Source organism: Hylaeus volcanicus, chromosome 1 (assembly GCF_026283585.1).
Source record: "Hylaeus volcanicus isolate JK05 chromosome 1, UHH_iyHylVolc1.0_haploid, whole genome shotgun sequence".
Classification (NCBI taxonomy): Eukaryota; Metazoa; Arthropoda; class Insecta; order Hymenoptera; family Colletidae; genus Hylaeus; species Hylaeus volcanicus.
This window is the reverse complement of record NC_071976.1, coordinates 29,706,776-29,726,953: the sequence shown is the minus strand read 5'-3', so window position 1 is coordinate 29,726,953 and position 20,178 is coordinate 29,706,776. Positions and strand designations below refer to the sequence as shown.

At 39.4% G+C, this 20,178-nt stretch overlaps 1 protein-coding gene across 3 annotated transcripts in view; it reads left to right on the top strand.

Annotated features, from left to right (window-relative positions):
* Nucleotides 1-20,178, top strand: part of LOC128883015 (uncharacterized) — a 262,323-nt gene that overhangs the window by 177,968 nt on the left and 64,177 nt on the right. For all 3 annotated transcript variants that reach the window (XM_054134977.1, XM_054134985.1, XM_054134969.1), the window contains exons 4-5: nucleotides 779-928; nucleotides 3,843-3,986. In XM_054134977.1, coding sequence (XP_053990952.1) covers nucleotides 779-928; nucleotides 3,843-3,986 — 294 coding nt within the window. The remainder of the gene's footprint in view (nucleotides 1-778; nucleotides 929-3,842; nucleotides 3,987-20,178) is intronic.

Here is a 20,178-nt window from a genome sequence, read left to right as displayed (position 1 = left end):
ACACGACGATCGCTACCGCAAAAACGCATTATCGGCAGCTGGAGGGGACGCCCGATTCGGTTAGGTTCGTTGAAATCTCACGTGCACCGTGAACTGTAACGAGTCGATGTGGGTTTTATCGAGACGAAGACGTTCTCGCAAAAAGCGTCCCTGTTTGTTCCAGTCCTCGTACGATTTCATTGGACGCGTCACGTGCACGCGCTTGGAACGAAAATTATCGCGGTGTACATGGCTACTGGCAATTTTGAAATAATTACGACGAGACAATCAACTTTTCCTTAGACTGTTTAGTATCGTCGATCGAGGTTTTTAAAGCAGGCTGCAATTGTTGAACTTTTTAGGGGAAAGAGAATTTATATTTCGTGGATTAGATAAAGTTGGTTTTTGTTAGATGAGGGTTTTTAATTTTTTTAAATTTTATAAATTGGACATAATATGAGGTACGTGTTATTACTGTGCTGGTATAAAGCGTTGTATTACTAGAACTATTGAATAACTATTGAACATAACTGTTAAGGGTATAAAAGTGTTGTTGAAGTTATAGCCTTAATTCTATTTTAATAATTAACAGTTAATAGTTAACAGTACGATATCTTAAGTATTGGAAATCTTATAGAACTCTTGATCACCATCGAGCCTGTTCTTTTGATTAAGCGAGGCAGTAATGGAGCGGCATCGTTAAAGTTGAAACTCGAAGATGTAATTACGTTTTATGCGATGCGATGGTAAAAATAGAAGAGGAGCGGCGAATTTATTAAAAACTTCTTTCTTCTTCCAGATGAGTTCAGGAGTAAGGTTGCCTGTGAAAATGACGTCATCAATCTTGACTGTCATCCTGGACAGAGGGTAACCATTTTAACCGCATCGTTCGGTAGAACGGCACACGAATCACACCAGTGTCCACAGCCGCCTGGTGTGAAAGAAGAAAGTGAGTAAATTTCATTGCATTCGTATTTTTCAACTAAATATTGTTTTCATAAAGAAATCATATCATGATGTAAGAGAGTTCATTGTTTTCTTCAAAATGATATCATCACAAATTCTTGTAGTTTTATTTCACTACTGGGAAAAAAGTAATCGCGAACGAATAATAAATAAATTGAATGTAAGCACAGTCTAAGCTTCGTATTGTTGAAAAGATTAGTAACACTGTCAGAAGTTAATGTTTTAGTAATTTCATTAGATATTGTTTCCGAGACGATCAAGTTCCCAGGAAGGATAATGACTGAAAAGATATTCGGAACTTAGGTCGGTCATTAAATGTTTACGCGAGCGTAAACATTTATGGTTGTGCTGTTACAGAAAGTATATATAGGGTATACAGTTTAATGTCAGCTTATGAATCTCGAGGAGCAACTCAGTTTAGCACAAGTTTCGAGATAACGCTATAAACTCTTTAATTTTGATAATACGTCGTAGATCAGTCTCACTTTACTGCTTACTGAGAATTCAGCCACCGGCGTTTGAAAAATTAAATGTGTACTACGATCCTTTATGAAATTTTCAATTTTAGTGTCATTGCAAAGACTTGTATAAGACAGAGAAATTTCAGAATAATTCTACCCTGACTCTTTAGTATATTATTACACATAAAAAATGAAAATTTTTATTTCAATCTATTGAATAAAGTAGATGCGTGAATTTAAAATATCGAATCTCATCGAGAGGTAAATCACGCATTGGAAGTGTAAAGGTCAAATGAAGAATAAAAATCTTGAAAATTTGCGTGTTTGTATAACGCTGCGATATGTTTAAGTAGACGAATACGTTGGATTTAGTTTAAAAAGATGTTTAAAATAAGTGTGGAATATTCTTGCAAAGTATTAACTATGAAATACCTACAGAAAAGAATGAGAGTATAGATGAAGAAAATGTAATAAAAAATAATTTAAATATTTCTTCTCTGCATATCTTTTTAATGATTGCGCTATGAAAAGAAAAGAAATAAATAGAATTTAAAGTTCCTTTTACATTCGACATTTGTATCTATCTGTGTGAAATGCAAGAATTTCCGAGTTCTTTACGAGGCACTGAAACTATGGCTGGGGTCACCATCAACCCCTTAGCAACGATATCGGTACGGCACTCCCGCGAGAACACCCTCGAGAACATTGAAATGCCATTGGTCACGTATCACTTTCTGTAAAAAGGATCCCATTTGACTCGCTGACTTCAGCCTCTTTATCCTCTTTACCATTGAAACCTTCTACAAATGTTTCGGATTATCTGGCTCTCAAACTTTTAAATTGTAAGTTTTGACCCAGAAAAAGGATTTCAAAGTGTCCTTAAAATTCAGAAACATCCGTCGAAACCTTTCTTCCCGTAGAATGAAGAATCCAACGCATTTCTGGTAGTCCCTAGTGAAACGCTGACAAACGAATAAACAAACGGCAAACGGCAAACGGCCGCATTTGCTAAATAGGGAAAAGGACGAACAGTGTAAGCAGTTAATCGACTGTGCATTCGAATGATAAAGATGGCGTTCCAGTTGAATTGTTTCGCAGCTCTTGCACAATATTTTTCAAGGACCAGTACCCATTTGACTGTCGAGTAACGTTACAAACTTGACTCGGAACGATTCGTCCATCAATTTTCCGACGTCGAATAAATTCTGTAGTCAATCTGGATCTTCTTTGGGGTCGTCTGATCGTTCTGACCAATTCAAAAGCTTCTTAATGTTCTTGGGGTCAATCAATCGAACGTGATAGTGAGGAACAATGACGTAATAGACCGTGGAATGAACTCGCATAGCATCGTTGCCGGTGATATTGTATCCATCTACGTGTTCCTTCATCCTGTGACAGATTAGACTGGTTCTGCCACGTCATTCGCACAAAGGTGCTGTTAGGGTGACCGACGAGAGCCAGGGGTCTGACACATTGTAACATTATTAATATACCATCATCGGTAAGGGTTGCTCTGCTTAATTGATTAGACATTGAATATCTATGAATTATTCAATATTGAGTATTGAAATATTAAATATATATTAATAATTACCCTCCCGCGTTATCAATATATGTATGAGCATTGGTTCGGTTGTTTGGTTTAATTTATTAAATATTTAAAATCTATAAAATATTGAATAGGGAAGATTGGATATTTAAAATATGAGTATTTACTAAATAAGTTCGATTCAATCCATTTATCGAGGATTGATAGAAATTTATAAACCCCTTTAAAGGAATCAGAGTTATAAGTTACAGTAAAATAGTATAGAATATTTCTAACTTGTGAAGCAATCAGAACGAATATGAATAAAACATGTGTTAAGCAATAAATACTATGCAAAAAGTTTTCCACTTATTTTTAAGCTCCACGCTATGAAAACTGTTTAAGCAAATATCCATGAAGAAGTGTCTGCACATATACGCATAAATTATATTTATATTCATGCTATATAAAATATGAAGGGAATAAAATCCACGTGCAATTACGAAGCACACAAAACGTTTGTTACAATATCTATTAAATTAACGATGTTACGATAAAGACTGACCCTTGTGTTAATTATACTCACTCAAGTAGTTTCGATTTCCTATTACTTTATGAATTCAACCATGAAGTATTCACAGTATGTTCAAACAGTATGATTAAACACTTTCGTGCTTTTCAGATTCGTTTGTCAATGTTCGATTCGGAATTCGGGTCGAATGTCGGGTTATTAGTCACGGATTGATGAAGTTGACACATCCCATTCCGCGTTGTAAAGTACACTCTTTAAACCGGCATTCAGGTTCTCGGTTGACAAACGATCCGCGCGATTTCTGGCAAATTGAAAAACCATTTTTAGCGAAGCTCCGTATGGATAGGGTGAATAAATCAATTTCGCCTGGTTACAGACTGCATGGCGTCATATGCGACGGAAACTGTGAGGCGTTTGTGCCACGGAAAACGACGTTGCTCCGTGGTGGCAAACAGTTCGACGTTCGGTGAACCTTGCAACCTGGATACCAGAACTTACTTGAGGGTCGTCTACACCTGTGGTGAGTTTCAAGTCTCTTCATACATACATACTTACATGTTGTCGCAATGCTCTCGTCATTGAAATATTACATTGTAATAAAGTAGAAGCTTTTGAATTTGGAAATTCTAATTTAAATGAAACGTTGTTAAACAAATTTTACAGTATTATATTCCCTTTAAACGAAAAAGCTTTTTATATATAAGGTTTCATAATAGAGCAACTACTAGGGATAAAATTATATCTATTATAATATTACAAACATCATTCACCAGCAAATATTAATTGTATAGATCAGAGTACATTTTCGCTGTAAATATTTTTATCAACTGAATATACCGCGAGAAACTTTTTTTCTGCCTCCATACCAGACATTGGTATTAGAAAATTCTCATTCGTTCGATGGAATATTGTTTTCGGAGCCCGAAATTGGTTCCCCGATGCGATAACGACTCCACTCGCAATCGCTAAAAAAACCAGGTCATATTTGGACATATTTTTCGAGTGATCAATGCGGCGGAACATTTGTTTCCGCGAAACCTACCGTGTGCTTGCCGTGTTCCCATGAATCTCATATGAAACCGTTCGCTCCTGATAGAAAAATGTTCGTCGTTTTGTAATAAATCGCCACAAATTTTTAATTCGCAGGTGAAAATCAACGCGCAAATGAAACATCGAATTCAATTCGGAACGCGAATACAAAAAGTTGAACGGTCCGCCACGCACGCGAACAATTTTAACGGACAATGTAACATCCGCGGTGCATTATTCACTTTTAGGGAGTAATTTAATCACACGAATTTCAGGGGATGCTTCTATTTAGTCGTCATTCCGTTAAACACAATCTGAAACGATAATCATAATGTATTCCGACGCGTTGACGTTGATTTCTTTTTCGTTGCTGGTAATAGATGCTTTAAAATACAATTAGAAATGCAGCGTTTGGGTGTTGGATTCTTTAACAGTTTTGATTGCTTGTTTTTGGTATATTAAATAGAAATTAGAAACAACATAAAGAAATCACAAAGAGTTATTTACAAAATGCGAAAACATCGATGTAACAAGTACTAGACATGGAATGAATGTGCTGTAAGCCACCAAGATATATTTTGCAACAGTGAACGAGCCAACGTTGTGAGGACCAACATGACGATTAAAAAATGGCTGGTATCTCAATTTGTGGCCTAATGACCGAACAACGCAATGGTCGTTTATGGGTTGAAGGTTCGCGTCGATCCCATGAATCGACCCAAAAAGCTCCAGGACGATTGACGCGAGCTCTCGCTCGCGGCAAGTTCCACTGTTGGCTTTTCACTCCGGATGGCTCGCTTCTGTACTTAATGGCCAGTCAGTTCGAGCGAAAGGACCAGCTTAATAGCCATTGTTTGAAGCGGTGGGAAGTGAATAATGATCGGTCGCATGCCACCCGTAGGTCGTACCGATGCTAACCTTCAATACCTCGAATACCACGATTTTCGAGTACGCCAAATGAGAAAGGTTCTTCCCTAGCTTTCGCCGTTTGTTTTCCAGCAATTATTTCAATAGATTTTGGCGAGATCCAGATGCTGGATGCTCTCGATCAGCCATTACTGGAAATAGTAGTCTAACCCAGTTACACATAAGTATGTGGATACTTCCTTAATAGAAGTAAATATTTAATCAAAGTTACGAATCTATTTATGTTGCATAATTTTTGTCTAATATTACATTAGTAATGATAAAAAAAAAATCTGGAGAAATGACTACATAATGTTAAAATTTCTTTTACCAAACTTGGATGTTATCCATTATTTGTGTCAGAATTAATTATTCTCTCTGCACAGACGTTGCATGTCTATGGTACACGAAAGAACGCAATATCCACACAAACTGTAGCGATATAATATTAAAATAATTCCTCGATTATTTATTCAATTTGAAAACCATCGTATCTTTAATTCTGTTTATCTGAAAAGCATTAAAAATTCAAGGCAAAGAATGAATGTACTCTACAAAGTACAGTATAAGAAATTAAAATACACGTGACCAACAGATCCAAAGGGATCAATCGCAAACGACGTTAAAGCTCCAGCAAACTTGAAAGTACTACAAAAGAACATAAGGGAAATTCGGAGGGCGTTTCGGACGCAGAACCCAAGAAAACGAGCCCTCTAGATAGCCTTTCTGGCTTAGGACGTCAGGTCTGGTAGTTTAGCTCGCGACAAAGGCGACGTGAAAAGACATCAGGCGACGAAGGGCATCAGGAAAAAGGAGACCGTGCGCGAAGCGTCTCGACAAAGGATTGCGTAAAAAGCACGCGGGCGTCGGAATTTCGTAATCTCGGTCCCCGTGCCGCGGAGCATGAAATTTTCAAAAACAGCCCCAGCTATCTAACCGCGGGTCACTAACGACTCCCCCGATAGTATCGTTCGCCATCTAGCCGGGTGCATTTCCGCGCAAAATTCCAGAATAATGATACCGCCTGGCCTTTAACGACCGCCATGTCCGTTCGACCAAGAATTCGCCCAGGTATCGAGCGTATACAATGCACCGTAACGAGCGGAGTCCGTTCCTTGTAACGTGAAGTTATTTCATTGTGCTCGCGAGCCGCGCCGCGGAAAAGCGAGAAGACTTGGAATCTCCACCACCTCCACCCCCCTGGATCCTCCGTTCTTCTGCGTTCTTTTCTTCCTAACTAGGTTGAGAACTCATCCGGATCCTGGCCGTGGACATTTTTAATGGCACTCGCGACCACTTTTCCGTCGCGAACAGTGCAACATTGTAGCAGCCGCGACGCCGAGTAACGACCGCTCCGCTCCCATTGTCGGGCGTGTTTACGGCGTCGCATCGAGCGGAATTGCGCAGGAAAAATAAACGGGGAAACGAGGCTCGTTACCGTCCCAGATGGTGCTCCGCTTCGGCTATCGAAGTTGATCATCCTCGCGCTGACTTCGCGGCGAATCGGCTTAGGGGGCACTCTATTTTTTCTGGCTCAAAACGTACATTTTTGTTTGTATGCTCTTATTGCTGATGGTTTTTCAAGAGTTTCTAAGAAATTACATTTAAAAAATTGCTATACTGTAGAAATTGTAACTGTTTATATCGTGCATAGGTTGATTGAATATGGAAGTTTATGCTGATACCCTTTCATTTTTGGGCCAAAATAGATTTTGCTTTTTATATAATGGGAGTATGATTTCTTATACGACGTCAGACCGATTTAACGTTTGCGTAGAATTTCCATGGAGAATGAGATAGCGAAGAAAATGTGAGTAACTTTGAAAATACTACTTTAACCTAATCTCTGCACCGAGCTTGTAAACGCATAGTTTAGTTTTGATCACAAGGTGAACGCGTGAAAAAGATTGGAGTCTCACGCTGCAATTATGAAATTGCAAAATTACGCGGTAGCCTAATATCGAGAGGAAACATTACGCATTACCGAGACGAGTAACGACCACGAGCGGTTGCAATTAATCATGCCGTCGCGTGTCGCTGCGCGAAACTGACAGCGGGAAAACGGTGATCGCAGCTTAATGCGCTGATCTGAAACTGATACGTCGGGATTCTAGGCTTCCATGCGAAAAACGCGATTAATATTGCATTAGCCTAAGAGATGCTACGTCTTGATTTCACCGGTCGCAGCTTTCACGCGTCATTAATATGCAAGTAGATTGCTGCAAATATTTGCATTCGCGCATTTGTCATCCCCAACGATTCGAGAATTCAACATGTTCCTGTTTCCCCTCGTTCCACTGGATGTATGCACACCAAGGAACAGCCCGTGAGTCCGTGTTAATTGTTTTGCGCACGATTCTAGTTATTCTTATGTTAATTGGATGGAACTGGTGGAAAGTATTAGCCGAAGTTTGCTAGATGGATGTGACATCGAATTTAGCTGGACAAATACCTCTGCGTAAGTCGTAAATTAAGATTTATACTGTACGTTCGTTCATATTCTTGCGTTAATTGGATAAAATCACGTGGGTATTAGTTGCTAAGCCAGTGTCAACGGAATTTCATATGTAATTATGGTAGATTCGTGAAATGTGACTAATACTTTTAGTGCTGGTTACGTTATCAAAATTAAATTATTGATGGGTCTCATACGTGCATATCATAAGTGACATGCGGGGATAATGGGTTTAGCGATGCATTATAATTTACAATGCAAATTTGCCCACGTAACTATCTCCGCATGTTTAACATAGGATTTGATTAAAACATTTTTAACGAAGAATTTTGAAGTGAACTTTCAATCGAGGAATTCTTTCTCGTTCGCCATGTTTCATCTAGCTTCAATATTTGCCGCCGTGAGTATAGTTGTAGGGATTGTTTGGAAGCGGTACTCGTTACATAAGCCACTCTGTTGGCGGAAGAATCTCTCGTTGCAGTTGAAAGAACGCTTCCCGCGGCTCGTAAGGGCGAAACGGAAGAGTCTGCGACGACGAAGAGCTCGCAATTGTTGTTATTGAGAGAAAATAACAGGGAAGAGCTGTGACATTTAACTTTAGTTTCTGCAACAAGTAAACTTCTTGCTAGGGAGGCGACTGTTGCAGGCTTTTCCAGCTAAATTGGGTGCTATTTTGGGTTTCTCTTTGGTAACGTCGAGTAATAGACCGTCGAGAGTAACGAGGTACCACTTGAGAACTTCTGGGGGGTTGCGTCTACCGGAGCCCTATACCTATTCACTTACGGGTCGCGATATTATTTATGAATCTAGACGGTAATATCTGTCAAACAAGACTCCACCTTTCGAGACGCAGCTTGATTTTCTGGGGAAAATATTGACGTTTCGTTGACTGGAGCAGTTTCTGGTTGAATAAATCTTTTCCTAATGAAGAATCCATAAGAACGATATAAGAAAAGTGAAGGATCAAGGACAATTTATTGGCCCCTAAACAGAATAGTAGATTTATGAATACATTTAAAAGTAATATTGGATCGTAAGATTCATAAATAAATATACCACTTCATAGAGCTCTTGAAATTGGACAAAACACAATAATTGCTTGTCAAAAACATTCTTTACTCGTTGACTACTAAATACAAAGTTTAAATATGAAATCAAAGTTCTAATATGAAATTCTGAAATCGTCGTTATTGAATTAGAAACATGGTGTTTCATGTTCACTAAACTAATGAGTGGAAGTAAGACTGGGAAAGGAGCGCGCAATCGTGGCCTGGAATGAAGCATAAAGGGCGGATAAAAGGGAGAACGTAGGAAGCTCGTTGAATCGTGGAATCCAATGCAAATACAGGTTTGCTATTATGCAAATGACGCTGATTGCGTTGCAATACCGTGAAATGGGACGCATTTAATATGAATGTAAATATTGCGTACGAAGAGCCGAGTATTAATCAGCACGGTTTGTTGAATAAAATATGAGCGAAATCAATTCGAAGTTCAATCTTTTTCTAACATCATATCGTGGTTGTTTCTTTGTTGTTGTGCTTGCTTATTACATTATACTTCGTTTTCACATCTATCCCACGAGCAATCATCCACGCGATTCAAATCTAAAAACGCTTAAGCAAACATCGCTTTAACTAGAAAACGCAAATATACGGAAAAACAGTCGGAAATCCTCAGCGATTTCGCGAGTCGAGAATCGCAAATTGCGGATGCATTAGAAAAATGGAGTTTCCTCTCGCGCGATATTCATCGACGCGATTCGTATGCAACGTCAAACTTCTGTCCGCGAAACAGAGCTCGTTAGTCGGACGGTGTTCGGTGTTTCTGTTGCGAACGTTCTCCCACGAGGAGGAAAAAACGAAGAAATACGTCGAGTGGGTATTCTAATTTAACAGTGAGTCATGCATACCTCTATAAGGCATGCGGCTTTTCCTACGGGCGGGCAAAAATATGCGCATACGCTCAGCCAGTGAAAAAGCCGCGGGAATAATAAGCGTACACGCCACAGGACGAATATTCTTCTGCTCGAGATCGAATTTCCGCGTCCCCTGACGGTTTTTATCGCTTCAAGTTTCGTCGACCACCTACCGTCGTCCATTTTCTCGAATCTTTTTTTCTCTACCCTTCGTTTCGAAGCCGGAGAGTGTCATTCCCAGCGGATTATTTGCACCATGTATTAAAATTCACGATACAATTAGACGCTCGTGCTCGATTCCCCGAGGAGCCGACCGAAGGTGTTAAAGTTTCGTCGACGAGAGGATCCAAGTTTTACACGCGAGTACAAACTGGGAACGACCTGGTTTGCTGGCTCAACATTCATTAGTTTATTGGCTGCGAGCGCTACTTTCTTAACGCTATCGCTGTAATTCGAACTCTGAGATAAATTCAATTTACTTAGTGGGTAGTGAGCAGTCAATCTGTAGAGATGTTTTGTAATAGTTCTGGAATACGAAGTGGTCAGATTATTTTAGACACTGGGAAATAATAAATGTTCATCTATGTGTAATACGTAATAAATATGATTCTAGTTAGTCCTTTTATTCATGAATCTGACAAATAACTTTTGTTTGAGCTATGGAAACAATCCATCACACAGATGTCATCTATTTAGAGACTATCGGCATGTTAATTGTATCAAAAATTATTGTTTACTTTCAAAACATATTGTAAATTACCAGGAAGATATAATAAAAGAAAAGATAAAATGATATTTAAACACCCATACTTTATTTAAAGTGTGATATTATTTATGAATTATTAAAATTTTAGAATTAAATACAAAGCAACCACGACAAATGAGGCAAACTTTACGAGGCCAACATTTTATATTTGGTTTTCTTATTACAGGGATATATTTAATCTATAATAGACAACGTTGTTTGTTTTCGACTTCTTTTTCTCGTTTAATGTTTTTCAATCTACAGTTTCGTTCCGAGCAAACCTATTTTAACCAGTTGATGGTAACGTACCGAACATTTAACCGGTTAATCGGTTACCAGTCGAGTACCCGATTATCTGGCTTTTAAAACCTCTAGCACTTGAACGCGGTCACTGGGCGGTGAGATATAGCTATGCGAGTATAGTTGAACGAACATCGGGGGAGTTTTTGGAGCGAGCATTTAAAGGGACGCTGCTGAAAGACTGCAGTAGGGAATCTATTACATATAAATCGACATGTTCTGTCGTCAACAAATTTTACGTGCCGTATATCTGCTATAATAAAAAATGTCTGTAGTGACCTATAGATGAACACTTATAGAAAGTCGTAAGTTAAATCATTTTTTATCAAAATTAATAGACAATTAAATTATTAATATTCTTTCAAAGACCACAAACTATAACTGTATTGGAAAAATATTTTCGATCTTCACGGGTCTCGTACCTCTTTAAACTCTTCTCTTTTCAAACTCCAAACCACTTCGCATCCACTATACCACGAAATGTAACCCGACGTTTGCTCGTCGTTGAATTTTTCATTACGGATTTACAAATCGACAAATGTCGTTCGAACTTGTTTGAAAAAAGCCACACTCACTCCGACGTAATCAAACGTGATTCCTATTCTAACAACGACGCCCGTTGCAAATCGTTGTTACGATGCTCCCATCTTCGCACTACTCCCTACGTTAGACCATTGACCCGGAATAATTACGGGGCGATCTCAAAGTCTAATTGGATCCGCATGAATTATCCCCGCACGTCAAAGTACTTTGCAGCGTAACCCGCGATGGTTTGACGCCGTGCAAAGCCTTATTAAATGGGCGACTGCCTGTCCTGGCCGCTAATGAAACACCAGTTATTGACAATTTTCACTCCTGCTAACGTTTGTCTCTGCTCAGATTTAAATTAAAATTTAATCAAGCGAGTTACTTAGCTAAGTCTCCATTTGTACACAGAATTTTTCTTGAAACGTATTCTGTTAAATATAGTTACAGAAATAAACTCAAGTAAGTATACTTAAATAGAATTTTTAGAATAAATAGAATAATAATAATAAATGGATTTTTGAGAATTACAAATTACTGCAATTTCGCAGTAGAATGTCATAAATTATTATTTTTTAAGAATAATTTATCACGGTTGTTACCTACATTTTGAGATTCTGCAATTAGACAGATGTATGAAAAACTGGGCCGCATAAAATATTCCCGCAAACATTGCGGTGAATAATGGTGAAATTATGCAACACGTTAGGCAAACTCCGAACGAAAGTTTATTCCGGAATCAGGGACAAGGCGCATCCTTTTCCACTTCATTTGCCCTCGTTAAATTTTCTCGATGACATCGCAGGAAGCGAAGCGTTGGTGAAAATAGGAGTATAAGCATAAAAGGAACGAAAATGCGACAGGAGCTGACAGTGGGAAGAAAAATCGGATAAGTGAGAGCTGTCGAGGAAGCGACTCGAATATCTCACGCATTATTCCATAGCTTACAATTTTTAATAATCATACTCGAACCCGCGTTTTATGTAAGATGGAGGTCGGACAGATATTGACGCGAACAAGTAGAATTCGTATGGAAGGAAAAGCGAAGAAAACGCTGTAACACACCAGGGGTGGAAGAATGGCGGAAGTCGGTATACAGAACGGTGGAAAAGTTTTCCGCCTTTTCGAATAAAAGACTAGACAGAGTATCGCGGCTGACCGTAATTCCTTCGTGTTTACTATCCGTGATAACGGAATAGGACGCCTGTCCGACGAAACACAGGATTCAGAAATCACGAAAGACATTGCCTGCTTCCGCTTGACGTTCGTTCCGCGCTATTTGCAGTTCTCCGGCTCTTCTTTCGAAGAATTTTACTTCCGTCGTGTTGCTCGGACAATTATTTGAACATGTAATGGCTGGCGACAAAAATTTAGCAGACTCTCTGCCAAATACCTTCGCGTCCACTTGGTTTCACTTCTCTTTCCCATTCGTTTCGTTTTCGTTTCACTGATACGCCTTGGTTTCATTTTAACTTTGATTGTTGAGTGACGATTTATCACGCCATGTGGAACATTTATCGCGAATTTCTTTTGATTAAAGAACGTATCGGTAAGTTTCGAATCGAAATAAATTTCGAATAGAATTTGAAGTAACGTGAATTTACTTGACCGGTCGCGAATATATTAACATGCGTTGATGATGGATTCATTAGTAATATAGACCATCTCTTATATATAATAATATTCATATAACATCATAATAATAATCACACAATACGTCCAATTTAAATAATGCATCCCTATATCGTCACATATGCTCCTCGATAAAGAATGATTGAAAATCCTGCGTATCAGTGTTATCTGACTTGCAATTAGTCACAGCATCCATTTGAATCGATCGTTGCGTTTAACAAAGTGCCAATACGAGCTGGTGACCCGCCCTATCAAATTTCGACACGAAGAACCGTGTCAATCACGTATAGAGTAGAAAGCCAAGCGTCAAACAACGCCACGAAGCTAATTAGGGATCGAAGAGCAGCTTCGATTACCACGTATGCAATCATGAACGTTTAAACCATCATAGACATTACATGGTCGAATTTCGACCATCGGTACGTTTCTGCGCTCCATTTCTATTATTATACAAATATTCTTCTAGTCTGGCACACGTAATCGAATATATTACAAAAGATACACACAAATGGAAGACTGACGTTCCATTTCATTGTCGAATAATGGAGAAACTGCAATGTCTGTTGTATATTTCAACGATTAGCTGGCGTTTTGTTAAAGAATAATAAATACATACAGGTGTATTTATGGAATAATTAATTTGCATTGATTGGTACGCAAGACACGAACAGTTGAAACAATTGAAATTTTAATTATTACGAACGTCATAATTGTGTGTTATTCAGTAACTCGACGTATGCCAGAATAAATTCACTAGGATGCTGCGTTATTTGCATTGTTTTTGGCGAAGAGGAAGTGTATCAATTGCGAGAACGTTGATGTACATCATTTATGTTCGTGAAATCAAGTTCGATTTCACGAGTGCAATGCCAACCGAAAAAGGTTGCAACTCAAAAAATATAATTTAAGACCATTTCATTCGATAAAAAAAATTATTTTGAATTAAGCAAGATGGATGAATTTCTGTGACGGTCAAAGAATTGTCACAAGTCCGTAACGCTTGATCATTCCCCATCGAGCCTGTTCTTATTTCTGAACATTCCCCTGTCTCCCTATTCACGTGGGGGTGGAAATAATGTCAGGAAAGGTGTCTGACAGCGTCTGAAACGTGGAAACAGTAAATTCAGTCGGTCGAGGCTGGTCGACTTCGTTCCGGTTTTTCCGATTTCCATTTTAAAGAGTGGATTACGCGGCACATGACCGCCTCATGAAACATTGATGAACTAATCTCCTTTGGGGATTGACCGTATGTCCTGATTTTCAATCTTTACCGTGGCGCGACCTCGAGACATGCGAAGAACTGATTTTTCCGTTGGATGAGATTATCTTAACTAGTAGTACACACTCTCGGACAACTCCTAGTGGATAAAAAGTAAACATTCGGAATGTACAGGGCTAAGTTGATTATCGTTAACATTTCTTTTCGTATTTGTTCATGAAATGCTTCTGTTAGTGATTGAAAATAAGCCCACGTAGCTATTTAATTAGAACTATCATTAAGGAATATTGAAAGAATTTTCAAATTCAGAATTAGAGTGAAATATTTAAATTGGAAGTTTTGTAGATATTTATATGTAAAATCAAATTTGTTGTTGTATGTATGTATGTTACTATAACAATATAAATTTGTGAGAGAGAAAAAGATCATACTACTTTGTATAGTTAACTTAATAAATTTAATTATCATATCGGTAGATGCTGAAGGTAGTTCAAAATTAATTATAAAGGTCAAAATATAATAAATATAGTCGTAATAAATAGTCTTTGTTTTGTGATTCACTAATAATAGTCCTTATCACGAGTACAGAAGCAGCTTCAAAATAATCAATGACCAATCCTTTTTCTAAAATTGCTGTCTCAATGCAACTAGTAGAGGTTCTTATGTAATCAATGCTGAAATAAGCAGTGGTTGAGCAACGAGCTTGTATTTACGATGATCCTTCTCTAATTATTCCTTGAGAGTCTCACGTTCATCGTGGTCGGTAGTAGTTGTTTACATGTACTAATTACTATCAAAATGGTAGCAATGTTTATACAGCGTTACACACACACACACAACAACAACAACAACAACATCATCATCATCAACCGTAACGTGGAATTGCTTGAAACGCATTTACCCAGCTCTCTATGTACTGTGAATTACACGCTGAATAGTGCGTATTGTTTCAACAAGAGAAAGTACTACAGTCTCTGTGGCTATCGAAATAATTCACCTGCTTGGGTTGAATCTAAACGCGACTATTTAGCGAAAGAACAGGATCATTGCAATGTTTCCAAACAATTGCAAACACGTTTCCTACCTATGGCTATGAATGTAATAAAGCATAGAGTGGAATGAGAGATAAAATTAATAAGCACAGAGATTGAAATATAAAGCAATTGAAAAATTTAATAATTACTTATAAAGAACGTCAAGTAACAGTTACACAGTTTAAATTCGATTTCAGAAAAAAGATATAAATTTTATAATACTACAATTTTATAATATATGATTAATGAACATAGATTCGATGAAATATGCCTTCGGAACACAAGAGAACTAAACACACGATCCTGTATCTATCTCAGTTTCTGTAATTTTCCAGTGCATTTGAATAGAATGACCATACTTGCTCGTTCTCTCGATCACTGTACTCCACCATTTGTTCTTAAGAATTTTATTCCTAATCGAACGTTGGTTCGCTCGAATGGAGAAGAACTGAAAGTATATATTTGATTTCAATATTGTTTTTCCGATGTTTTCGCCGCTATATGCGACAAACTTTCCATTCTCCGCAGAGAATGGGAGTACATTCCAACAATTACGCAATTAACAGCGAATCGTTCGATTCGCGGCCGAATAATCTAGGTCACGTGGAATAATTTTAGAGCAAATCGAGTTAACTTCGCGCGATTGAATTTAAGGAGATCTACGAACTGTTTGAGCTGCATGGAACCGTTCGAGTCGAGCGTCGTTTCCGAATTATTAGGACTTGCCGACTGGACGTTGCAGTTTCATCGTAGAACGATGGAGAGTAAGTTTTTCCATCCAGTAAGTCAAACCGGAAATATCCGGTCTACCCGAATGGCAATCAGCCTGTTATCACATTTATATACAAAGGGATTGTTTCTTGTCGTCTTTTCCTTCCAGTTGCTCGATATTCCATTCAAAAGGACGTTTAACTTGCTGCCATCGATATTAATTCGACATCTAGTTTCGACGCGTCCTTTGCAGCATCCCTCCGGCGTCCAAATATTTTTGTGGTTAGCAAAAAATCGCTTACAGGATTCATTTATTTGAATCGTCATTAGCTGCCAGTTTAGCTTTCCAAAAGAAATAGGTGATGGTCCCGTTGGATTTCGCCCTGGCGAAACGTATTAATTCTTAAAGTCGCGTCATTTATTCAGTCAAACTGAATAGAATGTATCGTAGTTTACGGATGAATCGGGGCCGAATTTACGAGAACGAGCGTGGAATTATCACATGGATTCGTAGTTTGCACTCAAATAGTTTTGTGCGTCCGTACGAAATTTATGGGCAACGGTAACCGCCCACCGTTGGGAGTAAACGTTTCTCGTGCATTTCGAAGGAATATCCAGCGGACTCCTCATCGAAGAAAGTACGCCGTTCTTTAAAGCACGAAGTAGCCCGAGAGGGTAGCAAGAAAATGACGGCGGATAAGGATGGTTTGCCACGACACGGGCCCTGGGATGCCTTTCACCGTGATATATACTTTAAATTACTCCATTTGCCGTGGGTGGGTTCAGGTTCCATTCCGCGGAATACACTCGACTGCATTAATATTTGCCGGCTGCAGGCAGGAGATACACGTATCGAGCATTATCATCGGGGAGGAAATTTGTTTTTCGAGGAGAACGTGGCGCATATTGAGGTTACTGTCTCTTTTCTTTTCGTCGTGGATTATTGCATGCTGCGGAAGAATGATTCAGTGTGTCGACTTTTATGCCGAACAAGTTTCTGGGTAGAGATGAAATCGTCCAACGTCTGCGTGGGAAGTTTGTGTCTGGGGACATTTGTCAGTCGGAAGAGGATGCTCATCTGCGCGAGCAATTGTTTAAGGGGTACTTTTTCGGATCAGTTTCGAGGCATTTTCGGAATCTCTTTTGCAGGCAAAGTACTTGATATTAGCTTTTGAAATTTGCTACGTATCTTTGTACATGTATGTAAATGATTTTCTAAAATTTTCAACTGTTTCATTCAATTTGTTCAGATATAATGTGCAATGTTTTACGTTAATGGTTTGTAATATAATCGATTATAACTTTGATCTGTACAACTTTGCGATATTTATTTAATCATTCACGTGGTTCAAGGTTCTGACTCCTGACATATAAATTCTGGTTTGTAAACCTTATAATACGACGCGTCGTAAATACTATACTCATGCGCAGGTGGCTCACACCCCTGGCTTGCAGCTACACCTTAACAGAGCTTCGTGAAAAACAGTATTACCCCCAAAAGTAAAGAAGAACACGTGTGCATCGTATGCATGGAATACTTAAATTGCGAAGTCAACAATTGCAACAACTGGAGCAGCACTTTGAATACTTTATCTGTATCTTCTTCATGCAATAGTCAAAACTGGGTTTGAGGACACGTGATATTCATAGAAATAGTGTTCAAACTGTGAAGTCAATAACTCCAACGCTTTGGTATGTTCTTCTGGAACTTGAAGTAAGAATACAGTTATCAGAACTGTGATCGAGACGAACAATAGATCTTTACATATGTACTGGAGCAAATTCTACGCAATTTGCTCTTGAAATACTATAAAAAGCGGCTCGGAGGGACACGCGATCTTCATGTAAATACCATTCAAGCTGCAAAGTCTGTGGCAGCAATGCCCAGCGATCAAAACTCCGCACAACCATTCGACGCAATTCCTGCAAGTTATAGCGCGTTCGTGCACGAGCAAGGTCTCGTTTCGTATTCCTGAAAATCGAAAGGGTGTCTCGGATTTTTCTCTCCCTCCTTGGAAAAGGGCCTTCGATATACGAAACGGAGGCATTACTCGAAGAGCAGCGGGAAAAAGTATTATCGAGAATGCGAATTGGAGACCGACCAGAGGAGAGTTCTGTATTCATACGAGGACCCCACCCTAACCTGTCCCTCCCTTTGGCCGTGCGATAAATTCGCCTCTGTTGACGCGGGAATTGAATTTCCTGTAGCGTAGCCGAGGGCCACGGGCTGAAAGTCGAGCGAATTTTTCGTTCTATCCACCGCCGAGGATGCATCGTATAGATGCTGCCGATAAAACGCGCGTGGAGTCCTCTACCAAATGTGAGATCCTAATGGGATATTTTTAAAATATCAACTGCAACTTTCAGGATCAGTTTTCGGAAAATATGAAAATTACAGTTATGGTAACGAACTGCCCCGACATAGTGAATGAAATGTTCACCTCCGCAAACAGATCAAATTACAATTATAGTTTCGCATTACTAGTAATTAACGTGGTCTATTGATTTTCATATTATTCTGTGCTACCATTTCCGTACACGTTAATCGGCTTGCTTCCGCGCAATCGATGAGTGCTTCGATGCTCGTTCGCCTCAGGTTTCGCTCAAATAATCGCCGACGTACTTTTCATTGGCGTCGAGCAAGCGTGTCTGCGAGGAAAAACAATAACGACGAATGTGTCGTTGAGAAGTAATTGCTTTCCTTCAGACGTACCTAAATCTTCCGGGCACCGTTCTCCTCTCTTTTCCGTAGTCGGCCGATGGCTCGTCGTCTCGAAAGCGCACTCAACACCGCTGCAACGGTATTCTTCAATTTAATTGTCGTCCTGCTCCACGCTAATTAGTCACGTTGCGTTTTTATTCTTCAGCGCCGAATAATTTTAGCCCAAGCGAGCGAGACGTGTCACGGTCTAAGATGAGCGTGATTGGAAACTATTCTGAAAGCGATTAACCGTTTGACAGCTCTAGAATAAGTATTTTTGGCTTCTATGTCTCTTACGATCACGATTGTCACATTCCGTATAGACTCCATTTCTCAAAAAGATGCCCATCTACAACAAACCTTTTCATAATAAAGGGGTGAATTCCCAAAGTGTTGATGCTTTACTTCTTCAAAGCTGATCCTTTCAACTGGAGCGACGACCAGCCCGAAAAATAGAAGAAATATTAATCAGTCGAAATTTCTGTCGATCAAAGTGCAAGTGAGGACGTTCATGGCGACACTTAGTTTCCACGTCGGCGTCACAGACGCCGAGCATATATCGAGAGCAAAGTGAGGGGGTCGGTTGCGTGGCTGCGCACAATTTCCTGGCGTGAAGTCTCTTTGCCGGATGGATGAAAGGGCCGACAATGATTCGTTTATGTAGGCAGCTCGTTAAACCTCGCTCCGAAGCTCATCCTCTTTTCCATTCGACGCCAATGGCTGAACTAACTGGAAGTGCTCGGGAAAACGCACCCAACGGATCGAACGTACGCACTCTCTGGTGTGTGTGTGCCGCGTAGATTTTACGCGCATGATTGAGCAGTGCACGCTCCAAACACGATATACCTGGATAGGAGTTGATCGATGTCCTAGAAAAGGGTCTCTGCTTTCACTTCGAGTCGTAGATGTCAATTGAAGACTTGTGTGGTAAAGGCCTGGGTTAAGTACCCATTTTGAGTCATTTTCGGCAAAAGTTTCCCACGCGAAATTTCTCCGTCGCTAACCCCCTTAACACTTGAACTTTCAGTGGTGTTCTTCCCATCCAACGTGCATTCTAGTGGTGCAAAAACTTTTAGGTTATATGACTTGGAGGAATGACTTGGATTAGCTTTCATGGCACTATTTATAAAAGAATAGAAAGTGAGGGGTTGAGAATGATTGAGAACATTTACACTTATGAACTGTCTCGTATTATCACACGATGTTATTGTTTTAAATAAAAAAAAAGGGCAGCTTCGTCTGTGTTTATGGATTACACGATATTATTCGACGACTTGCGCTTCGCGCCTACCCTTTCTAAGGACATAAACCCCTAAGGGTGGAGATCCTGCGACTTATTAAGAGTCCAAGTTGTCTCCCCTGTGAGCACTGAGACGAACGCATCCCGCGTTACGTGGTAACAAGGGGTGTACCGTTGTTCACCCTCAAGAGTGGCATGAAACGAGGTGGAAAAGTTCGCCCGATCGCGTCGATACTTGAGGAAAATTGCGTTCAAATTGCTCGCATTTATATGCAACGAAAACTATTAATTTGTCCA